This window comes from Diadema antillarum, unplaced genomic scaffold, assembly GCF_040938485.1.
Source record: "Diadema antillarum isolate AM-2024a unplaced genomic scaffold, OU_Dant_1.0 scf00000010, whole genome shotgun sequence".
Classification (NCBI taxonomy): domain Eukaryota; kingdom Metazoa; phylum Echinodermata; class Echinoidea; order Diadematoida; family Diadematidae; genus Diadema; species Diadema antillarum.
In genome coordinates this window covers 2095750-2107782 of record NW_027270899.1, presented here as the reverse complement: position 1 = coordinate 2107782, position 12033 = coordinate 2095750, and the positions used below count along the sequence as shown (strand labels likewise).

The following is a 12033-nucleotide window of genomic DNA, read 5'->3' as shown; positions in this document are numbered from 1 at the left end:
TGACGGGAATATATGGGTTTATTTCTGAACGTGACATCGTTTACTTCTTTGCACGATATTCATCATTCCGGGAAAAAAAAAATATTCAGATGGTTCATTCATCCGAAAATGGAAAAAAAGGTGGGTCCTTTATCTGTAAAGAAATTATCATATTCGTGGTAAGAAACTTCGTTTTCGTATCAGCTATATAACGTCCGAAATTTCGAAACTTATATAAAAAAGAAAAGCGAACCTTCAGCATAATAACAAACTTTAGTGAATCGTAAGAGTTTTTTTAATCAATCGAGCAGTGTGGAATAACAAATTCGACATTTGTTTTAGCATGGTATTGAGCAGAATGTTACTGCCATTCACTTCCAAAAGTAAAAGCAATTATCTGACATTTATTCTGGCATCTTCTGGAGCCGAATGTGATTGCTATTTACTTTCGAAAGTAAAGCAAATATCCGACATTTATTTAATCACCATACGGAATTGAATATTACTCTGATTCATTTCCGAACGTCAAAGGAAACATTCGACATTTATTTTAGCATCTTCCGGAGCTGAATGTTATTGCTATTTACTTTCGAACATAAAAGCAAACATCAGAAATTTATTTTATCATCATACAGAGTTGAATATCATTATTCATTTCTGAACGTCAAAGCAAACATTCGACAATTATTTCACCATCTTCCGGAGCCGAATGTTATCCTTATTCATTTCCGAAGGCAAAATCAATTATCTGACATTAATTTAAGCACCGTACGGAGCTGACTCTTACCGTTATTAATTTCCCAAAGTATAAGCAAACATCCGACATTTATTTTAGTATCATACGCAGGGTTCGAAATTGGCGATGGTCCGCTGGCCATTGGCCACCCAAAATCATGTCGGACTAGCTAAAAATCATAAAATTCTGAAGTAACTGGTCCGTCTGGCTAGCCAAAATATTGCTTCAGTGTCAAAATTGATTCTAAGTAGTCCGCCTGGCTAGTTAAAAAAAAAGTTAAGTGCGACCCCTGATACGGAGTCGAATATTACCGTTATTCATTTCCAAAATTAAGAGTAAACATCTGACATCTATTTTAGCATCTTACGGAGCCGATTGTTACCGCTGTTCATTTTCGAAAGTAAAGGCAAACATCCGACTTTTTTGGTGGCCCGATCGTACCAAAATCTTAATTTCTGAAATTTCGGTGGCCCGACGCGCGTTTTTGGTGGCCCCGTAAGTGTCGAGCCTTGACTAATGTCATCGAAAAGTAAACCAGAATGCAACTTCTCGCTTGTGAATTATTGCTTGTGAATAATCGCAAAACTTTGGCAAAACTTTTGGAATACCAATCCTGTTCATGACGCTTGGAAACTGCGAGTCGTGAGAATTTTGCGAACTCGTGCAATGTTACTCCGTAGCGTATGCGAGCATGTGGAGTCGCAATCGTTTAACTGTCTGAAGTGCGCGATTTCTCTCACTCGTTTTTGCCACGCGATTTATTTTAACTTGCAAGAACGATGTGGAATTCTGGCGTCCACCGTGAATTGTGCACTTGCCGGCGCAAATTGTTCTTTTCAAAGGTGAAGCTGTGCGCGGAAAGCACGTGGTTGGGATAATCCTTGCGTTCCTAAAGCGGAGAGGAACGCCATGAATGCGACTTGTGAGCAAGCCCGTTCTGTTGCGTCCAAGGAACGCCCTCATTAGGGTGATGAATAGAGGGATTAAACCCCCCATTCTGCACGCAGGAGGAATAGGGGCGTCCCCTAACAAAAGGAGGAACGCGAGCATTCCCCACGCGGCCGAACGCTCGCTATATTAAATCTGTCACGCCTTAACATTAAACCCCGGTGCGGGGCGCTGCAACTAGTACGGTCGGTACGTATGTGTTGGGGTCGCTGTAACCCCGGCGTGGAGCATGGGGCACTTTGGTATGTGTTGGGGTCGCTGGTGTGGTTAGTGTTAACACTGCTGCCAGCACTAGCAGACATGCTGCCTTCAAAGTGAAATAACAAGAAAATGGTCAAGATAGACTTGTCAACATAAATCTAAAAATTGAAACTTAGATATCAAAAAGTAAGTATAGCACAAAACCACTTTGAAAAAAAAAAACTGGTTTGTGTGTGTGGGTGAAGTTGAAAAAAGGCAAATTGTGTGTGAAAATAAATATGGAAAACTAACTGTGAGTGTGACCGTGTAGAGTATAGTGTAGGGGAAGAGGACTAATTTCTCAATCATCATCAATAAATATGATGACATGTATGAACTCGGACAGAGAGAGCACTTTCATTTTTCATATTTTTTCATTATCTCTCATGGTCATCACATGATGACGTCAAATTTGCCGCCAGAAAAGAGGCCTATCGATGCGGTCGGAAGATAACCGGAAGTTAACTTTCGCGAAAACGCGGAACATTCAACAACGCCATTTCTCATCCACTGTGCATACAATGCAAGTATGCACTGTGTGTCCACAGCGTCAATACACCGAGTACGTGTACATGAGCAAAATACGGGTTAAAACCCATTCCCATGATATCCCACAAAAGTTGTGGGGTGTTCAAAAAGATTTCTCTCCTCCCCACCACTCATTTACAATATAGAATTTTAATGAGACTTCTGTAATGGGTTGCTTACTAGTATTACAATGTTTTGCTAAACTACACACAGTCATCACCAAAACTTGCAAAACCTGAAAATGAAAAGCACAAACTTATTAAAATGAAAGTCTAGGACACTCAAATAATTGTATTGTCCCATTCATTTTCTTTCTTGTTTGTGACATCATTTAGGATAATACAAAAATTGCAAAAGCTACAGTTGAACAGTTCTTGGTTAAAGAGAGAATAGGCATCTCGAGGTGAGATGGCATGGTCTGATATAAAGAAAAATGAAAAGCTTTCATGAGTTATAATAACTTACTGGATACATGCCCCCTGACAGAGCCTTCCCGAGTATGACCATGTCTGGGCGCACATTCTCATGGTCAACACAGAGTCGCTTACCAGTCCGAGCCAGTCCAGTCTGGACTTCATCAGCAATGAATAGAACCTGGAAAATAATGGTTAAACTTGAATGTTGATGTAATCTAAATAACAGCATTGAGCTTCAAAATAAATGTCAACCTTGGTGCAACTTCACTGTGGCGCCTCTTGATGGTATAATAATAATATGCTACTTGCCAAGTTTGGTGGAAATTGGTCATGGGGTTCTAACAAAGAAGATGAAAATGTAAAAAGTTTACAAAAGTTTACGAATGACACACGCCGGACGCCGGACGAAGAGCAATCGCAATAGCTCACTTTAGCCTTTGGCTCAGGAAATATGGAAATGCTGGACCGATGATGCCAAACAACAAAATTATTGAAAATATCCATGGATGAAAGACATGACGTGGGTGGAGTTCCCAACAGACAAAGTTCAGTAGAGAGCGTGGAAAACTCTGCTTTGCAGGAAAGAAAATTTCAACCTGATGTCAAACTCATGTGTATGTTCAAGACATTTCAAGAAAGGAATGTATAATTAGAGATCCTACAGTATGTAGGATCTCTTGTACGATTTTCGAGAATCGCAAGAGTGGAAGAAAATGTCCTAAGAGCGATCGATCTGATATTGGTATCGCAGGGTGATATCGCTTGATATCGGCTATGTGCGATAGGGAGAATTGTATAAAGTATGAGGCTTATTTTTGAAGGAATACCAATTACAGCTAAAATCAGCATTTCATTTATCCACTAGGAGATTTTTATCTTAATTAATGCACTTGGGGCAATTGAATAAAAACTGTTTTGTAATAGGATACACTTACTTTTGGAAATCAGATCCATAGTAGAACTAGAAATGTCGCTATGGTGACTGATGCCTCCGCCATAATGCACGATTATCCCAATAGGTGTATAGTACAATGTCTTCACAATGTGTGATGACAGTTTCACATAACTGGCAAATTATTGAAATGACAGGTTTGTCAGAAATGTCTTGAATGTTCATTTTCCTTGAACTGGGTTTGCTATAATTGGCTACGAGTGCAGGTACACATATTTTGGGAATTGAGAATTTTTACTTGAATTCTGACGGACCCTTTTATAAGTTTATGCATTGAGTAATTTCCAAGGTATGAAGAAAGAGTGTAATTACAGTACAAAATGATTTTTTTTTTTTTTTTTTTTTTGGGGGGGGGGCATTGAAACCTGGCTTTTGACCCTTAACCTTTGACCTTTGACCTTCTGGCTGGAAATTTCCCGGAGAATCTCCATTAGGTAATGCATGTATATATTAAGTTTTAAAACTAATAATGCAAGCATTGCATACTAGTATATGAGGGAAATAGTAAAATTTTGAGGAGTTGACCTTGACCTTTGACCCCCTGACTATTGACTTATGACTCCTAAATTCCCTAGATATGTACCAAGTTCCATAAAGATACATTGAACCAATTGCGAGAAAAGTGATATTCAACATTTTCACCTAACCTTTGACCTTTAAACCTTTGACCTTCTGACATGAAACTCTCTCTGGAGAATCTTTACGCAGTAGTACATGTCTACACCAAGTTTCAAGAAAATACCTTTGGGCATTGCATAGATATGGGGGAAACAGCAACATTTTTAGCATTTGACCTTGACCTTTTGACCTTTGACCTCTTGCCAATGTCATTAAAATCTACTCAACTAATTGTCCCATCATACATCATCCTTGGACCAAGTTTGGTGAAAGCTGCTTCATCCAGTTTTGAGTTATCATGTAAACAGATAAATTTTAGGGTTTGACCTTGATCTTTGACCTTTGACCTCTGTCCAATTTCACTAAAAAACTAATCAAGTAATTGTCCTATCATACATCATCCTCAGACAAAGTTTGGTGAAATTTGCTTGATCCAGTCTTGAGTTATCGCAAAAACGAGTACAATTTCATGATTTGACCTTGACCTTTGGCCGATTTCACCCAAAAACTTATCAAATAATTGCCCCATCATACTTTATACCAAGTTTACCAAGTTTGGTAAAATTCCAGTCAATATTACTCAAGTTATCGCGTAAACGAAAGCGGACGGACGTACGGACGGACGGACGGACAACCCGAAAATATAATGCCTCCGGCACCACTTCGTGGCGGAGGCAAAAAAATAATTCATTACACTACATCACTATTAAAGGGACGCAGTCCTCACAAAATTTAAAAAAATATGTTGTTGTTGGTACCTCCAATGAACTACTTTCATAAAAAACAAACTTTCAAATCACCAAATAAGCTCGTACATTTCGGTTAAAAAAGTGTGACTCTGCAAATGAGCAAGTCTTGGCGGAGAGTCATACGTCATCGATGCACAACTCTTTCCAGCGGTGTTCTACTCGTCATCCCTAGTTATTTATAAATACATGTTTACTATTTATTTTTATATTAATTGTATATATAAATAAGCTTGAAATATTTTGTTTGAAATAATAAAACCACATATTGTCACATTTATGAAAAAATCAGATATGATCATTTTGAACACTTAAATTGGTTTTCTGAGGCACGGCTGTCAACTTGAGAGTAGGGCATCAATGACGTTGCACCTTTTGGCAGGCTCTTACATGATCGCTTGCAGGAATTATTTTTTAAAAATCGTGTACGGAGACAATTTTTGATGTCCACGCGTATAAATTGGTGAAAGGTTATATTTTTTACTCTTCTTAATTATCAGTACAGTGAAAATCTCAGGACTGCTTCCCTTTAAAATAGTGTCACTCTATTGCAACAACTCTATAGTGTGTATGCAATAGTTAACCTATACAAGTTTGTCTCTTTGGCATACCTTATAATTCCTGTTTTAAAAAAAAAAAAGGTCTTCAAACAATCTATTAAAGGAACAAGAGAGAATTCTGTCCTGTGACAGTGAAGTTGGATGGTTAATCAAACAAAAGAATAACCACATGATGGCACAGTATGAACAAGGCCCATGATTTTTGCTTACATTGTGCTTGTTACAAATTTCTCGCACTCCTTGGATATAACCTGGATTGGGAACATTGACCCCTGCTTCCCCCTGTATTGGCTCCACCATGAAGGCGACAACAGTAGGATCCTGGGTGGCTTTCTGTGAAGAACAGAGAGAAGTTAATAGCAGATAGTTGAAACTAAGGCTAATATTTCATCACACAACTCTCATGAATGAAAATACACTGGTCCCATATGTGAGATAAAAGAGAGCATTAATGGTAATGAGGCCTTGATCATGACCAAGCTGAAATTACAACTGTACGCCACATAAAGTAGTTTGCCTTAGATTTGCAATAACATAATGTCACATCATAACTGGGATTACATGTTTTAGCACTTAAGTGCTAAACATGCTTGACATTTTTTTAAAAGTGATTTGTTCTTATTTTCTGATCCTGTGAAGTAATATTTCACAGTATATTTCCTGCTCTGAGAATCCAATGACAGAGCTTCTTCCTGTGACGACATGTAGTATGGTACGGTGCAATTTGTTTGGAAATTTCTGTGAAATGGTAAAAATGATTACAAAAGACTATTTTCTAGGTAGGTAAATGTGTTTTTTATCCTTGGTGGCATCTGTATAAGTGGAGGAATCATTCTTGTCAGAAAAATGAAACAAATGATGTCCACGTCGAATCACAGGGTTGTCTACAACTTGAAATTTGAGCATGTTGCAAACTCCAAATGTGAGAATATTACGAAAATTGTAAGTGTGCTGAGTGCTTGTCATTGCAGCTGGGGTCAGGGCTCGCTCAAGGGCCCTGGAAGCTCTGGGTTCTAGATGCTCTCTGGTGCTGTCTGAGCTGTATTTTGCATGTTTTTCTTGCATTTGAGACAGAGGGAAATTGCTATATTTAATACAAAAACTTAAAAAATAATAATTAATTTCAAAGGTAATGATGATTATATGTTGTCTTCTGCGCTGCATGCAGTTGCGGTGAAATGATTTATACAATTGTAGGTCCTAAATTTGAGTCAGCTTAAAAGTGATGTGGCCGAAGAAAATTATGAATACAATTCACTCAAGGACAGAGAAACTTGTACTACTTGTCTTCCTGATGTTTTCTTTTCACATGCAAGGAGTGAAACAGCAGGAAAATGTATGAGCTTCACTCAGCTTCATTTCCAGGAAGTTAAAGGGCCAGCAAAATTTTATTCCTTTGGAAATCTCAGATTTGAGCCCTTAAATGAAAAATACGACCCAGATTTCGAGGATTTCATGCTAGCAATGCCCTGCCCCCTAAAAAGGAAATTGTAGGTGTGGCTTGTGATGCGCCATTGTGATGTCATGCTGTGTGGTAAAGTCCTACAAATCATGTGAACTTTCACAATAGATGCTGAAATGATGACAAACAGAACTGAATTACTTAGGCGTGACAGATTTTATCTCACGAGCGTTCGCCCGCGTCCAGCATGCCTTCTTATCTGTTAAGTAGCCAGTTTGGCACGAGCCTGGCATGCGCCCATGCCGTCCGCGTTCCGGGAACGCCAGCTTAAAAGTCTTTTGTTTAGTGCCTTTGTTTCGAACACAATAGCGTCAACTTCACTGCACCCAATCGACCACGAAGCCATCGCTCCATGTAGCCAGCGTTCGGGAACGCCCGGATTAAGTCTTCCCTTTGTCTAGCAAACAAATGAAACCACGAAAGGCATTGCACTATTACGCGTTAGTAACGCTGTGATTACCTTAATTTGCGTCGATGAGAGGCGTAATCAAGAAGTATCTGAAATAGTATCCGAAATATAGTATTTGTTCCCCTTACATGAGCGTGAGACCACTCTTGTAAGCAGCTTCTCAGGTGAAGCAAAATGTATGTAATGAAGTGACAAGTGTATAAGAAAAACATTCACAATAGCTAGGTAGATTGACGGAAACTTGACACCCATGGCCGTGCCAGCCAGGCAACAAGCTGGTGGAAATTTCCAGGAACTTCAAAGCAGGTTTGCCGCCAGGCAAAAACCGCAGGGTAAGGGAATTTGCGTACGCGCTGAATGGGTCGCAAACATCGTGTCAATTGCATGGGGCCTGCCTGGGAGGGAAGAGGGGCTATGTATAGTACATGTATTAGTAACCCTGTGCTGTGTGATACGTGCATGCTGTTGGAGACACGTGCTGTAGTTGGCGAGAGCTAGCTGATGAGAGCTCCCTGCACCTGAAACCAAGGAGGTACCAGGCGAGCTCGCCTAGTACCTCCTTCCTGAAACCAGGGAGGTACATACACATCTGGCTCTGCTGAAACTATGGAGGAGCTTTAGTACAGTAAACCTCGACATTGCTTAAGTCGACACGATAAAAAAGTCCCGATTTTTGTCTTGTTATTCCTTGAAAATTTCTTCGTCTTAGTCGACATTTATAAGTCCACAACTCGCGTAAGTCGACCTGATTTTTTAGTGCCAACTGAGCTGAAATACGTGTTTATTCCCTCGTCTAAGTCGACATAATTTTTCGCTCAAAATCTTATCGCCATTCTCTTAAAAAAGAATAAATTGTTTTCCCGCTCTGATTCGCTGCATTTCTAATCGGTAATTCCCTAGTGTATGGCGTGGTAGCGTTCGCGCCATGCGTCCATATTGTCTTGTACGCCAGAAATGAAAGGGCATACATTCATTTACATTGGAGAATTACATGTAGTTGGCTACCCAAAGCAGTTCACTTTCCCCCTTTTCTGCTCGTTATTCTCAAAACGCAAAAACTTTGTACACATAAAGGTCCTAGTAGAAAATCATTATCAGAACATGAAATACACGTGTAGGTGTTTCTGTTTATCCGAATATTCTAACGTTAATTATTCCGAAGCGTTAATAGAAACCTGGGCCCGTTTTTAGAAAATTAATCAAATGCAACTACATGTAATTAAATGCAGCTGAAAATTAAATGCAGGTGTATCAAATCACGAGCAACTTTGCACATAAACGCAAGTGCGTTGCTGCCAAAAGGCTTGCGTTTGATATAGTATGAAACTAGAAAATAGTTGTATGAACCTGAAACTCAATTGCGTTGAAACGCAACTCTAAAAATCAAATGAAGTCCATCAATCACGCGCAACGCTGTATTCAAACGCAAGAGCGTTGCAGGGAAGACTTGAGGTTTTCATAAGAAACTATAGAGAAACTGCGTTTAAAAGCATCTCTTAACATCTACGGAGGTGCGTTATTGTTGAAAAGTCTTGCATTATTTTGGTTTTTTTTTTCGTATGCAAAATTAAAAATTAAACGCAGCTCTGAAAATCAAATGCAATTGTAAGTCCATGTCATCACGCGGAACGCTGAATAGACTTGCGTTTGATATACGAAACTTGAAAATTGTAGGGAACTTCTTTAAAACTCAGTTGCGTTTCAACGCGATTCTAAAAATCCAATGCAAGTCCATCAAATCACACGCGACGCTGTATTTAAACGCAAGAGCATTGCAGAAAAGACATACTTTTTGTACGAAATTATAAGAAACTGCGTTTAAACGCATCTCTAAACATCTACGGAAGTGAGTTATTGTTGAAAAGACCTGCATTATTTTTTACTTCTTACGCAAAATTAAGAATTAAACGCAACCCCCAAAATCAAATGCAAGTCCATCAAACACGGAACGCTGAAAAGACTTGCATTTCATAATCATCCGACACTAGAAAATTGTATAAGAAACTTAAACTCAATTGCGTTTAAACACTAATTCTAATAGTCAAATGCAAGTCCATCAAATCACAAGCAACGCTGTATCTAAAACGCAAGAGCGTTGCAGAAAAGACTTGCGGTTTTTGTACGAAACTAAAAACTGCGTTTAAACGCATAAAAACTATAAACCGAAGCGTGTTATTGTTGAAAAGACTTGAATCATTTTTTATTTCGTAACGGAACTTTCGCCATGATTGAACTTAGTCTGCACTAGCAGGGGAAAGACATCGCAACATTAACACGTTTCAAACTACCGAAACGCATCGTGCTTCACGAAATGTCGATGAAAAAAACAGTAGCAAATTATTGTTACTGTAGTTCGCTATTCCGAAGGTTTAAATCTCAGTCCAAAGTTAAATAAGTTCGACGATGGAGAGATGTTTATCTTTACGAAGGTTAGTAATCCGAAAGATGTCGTTTCCGGATTAACAATTTTTCTTGTTTTTATTTCAGACTGGCCCGCGCCGTACATCACAGAGCGGTAATGTTGCGAATCGGAGCGCGAGAACAATTCATTTTCAGAGTATGGCAATAGAAATGTAAGCAAAACGAATAAAAATATGGCGACTTAGGGAAGGAAAATCACACATCCTCTTTCAACTCAGTCGGCACTGAAAAATTATCTCGACAGAATCATACGAATTCACACGCATATCTTCACAGCAACGCACTTCAATTTAAATCGCAAATTTGCATGCACTTTGGGGAATATGCGTTTGTTTTTTTCATATCAAATTTAAAACGTACAGTGTCTATTTTTATAGAAACGGGTCCATGTTTCGGATCCCGCTCTTTCAAAAGCTCTCAAGATTTTTGTGTTTTGTGCATTGCCGTTACTAACTTCGCGTATATGTGCTTCTTTCGCAATAAAACTCGAATTAAGATGTACACAGCGATAGAGGCTCAGCTCAGTAGATACTTGCCTCCAGTGACAATATTCTTGTGTACAACAAAAGAGTTTGTGAGCCCATTAGCGCAATGTCTATTCATACCTATACCTGGTGCCCGATCGATACTTTCATTGTTTGATGGCACATGGTATTGTAGTTGACCATGGAAAGGGGATACTGTCATAATAGGCCTACAGCTTGACTGTTTCCGCACAGGAGGAATACCAACCTGTCCATTCTCAAGTCGACCTGCAAAGAGAATCTCGCTTTTGAGCATTTCTGGCTCTTGGAGAATTATGGGAGGAACGGGTTAAGAAAACTCATTTAAACTATTCAATGTAATTATCCCTCTTCCCTGGTTATGTAATGGGCTGTTTAGAGCTCATCAGTGAAGATTGAAAGTAAGCCTACTTTTTGCAAAGCGTATTATAATGACAACTTGTGCAACAATAATTAACCTGGCTATTTGTTAACTGGCAAAATGTAATGTTTGGGCTTATTTTCTTATAGGTCAGCAAGACGATATGCGGATTCCGTAAAGTTCTGGGTAAAACCTAATGTCCTGAGAGAAGACTTACTAATTTACCCGCGCTTGGAACGGATAAGTCTACCGACTCTCACCAGGAAAAATTTCTTCAGTACTACATACAGTGCTAGCCGTATATAGTGTATGATAGGTTATCTTTATAACAGGCGGGAAGGACGGTGCATCTTCTACAAATGATTTGTCTCTCGTGGAAGAAAACCCGTCTCCTTGCGTGAATTTTAGCTCCTTTTTCAAGCTTGCGGGAAACGCGATGGATGGACCAAACGTAATCACAAAGCGAGGAACATCGTTGTGAACATAAAAAGTGAGAAATATGCAAGAAACAGTAACGGTCATTTTCATCTCTGTCTGCAATTAATTATTCCAAAATTTCGTTAATCACATAGAATGCAATTAAGTTCGTTTTGATGAATATTCAAGAACACACACACACACAAAATAAAAAAGTTATTCCGAAAGTTCGTGAACTAGAAAACGAAATGCCTTAATCTTATTATATTTTGTTAGGATATAATTATATTCCACTGCTTGAAACGCAGTGAAGGGGGGGGGGGTCATAAAGCTGTTCGTAAAGATACGAACGACTTACGAGTGACTGATGATAAGTTCTTGTGCTGAATTATGGAAATTCTGATAAGTACAGGGATGCCAGTGGCAAATTGCTCTTGGGCCGGAAATTTTTTTCGTGAACGAAATTGATGTGCGCGAAGCGCACATCACGAGCGCAAAGCGCGAAGTCCCTTCGGCCGGGGTCCAGGGCCCGCTCAAGGGCCCTGGAAGCTCTGGGGTTCTTAGATGCTCTCTGGTGCAATCTGAGCATTTCTGAGGGCTCTTCTTCCCTCAAATCTAATCCAGAGAAATGAATTTGTAGCAAAATAAAGAAGTCCTAGTGCCGTAAACTCCGTAGTTTTGCTTCTTTCAGCTGACTCGATCGACTCACCATACTCTCTCAGCGCTGTACACTGTAG

The 12033-nt window shown here is 39.3% G+C and overlaps 1 protein-coding gene across 1 annotated transcript in view; it reads right to left on the bottom strand.

The window, feature by feature from the left end:
* Positions 1-2810: 2810 nt before the first annotated feature.
* The window catches only part of LOC139720297 (ornithine aminotransferase, mitochondrial-like), a 127295-nt gene continuing 118072 nt past the window's right edge, over positions 2811-12033 (bottom strand). The window contains exons 5-6 of the mRNA XM_071631662.1: positions 5934-6056; positions 2811-3025 (exon numbers count right to left, since the gene is read on the bottom strand). Of these exons, the coding sequence (XP_071487763.1) occupies positions 2876-3025; positions 5934-6056 (273 nt within the window). The 3' untranslated portion in view covers positions 2811-2875. The remainder of the gene's footprint in view (positions 3026-5933; positions 6057-12033) is intronic.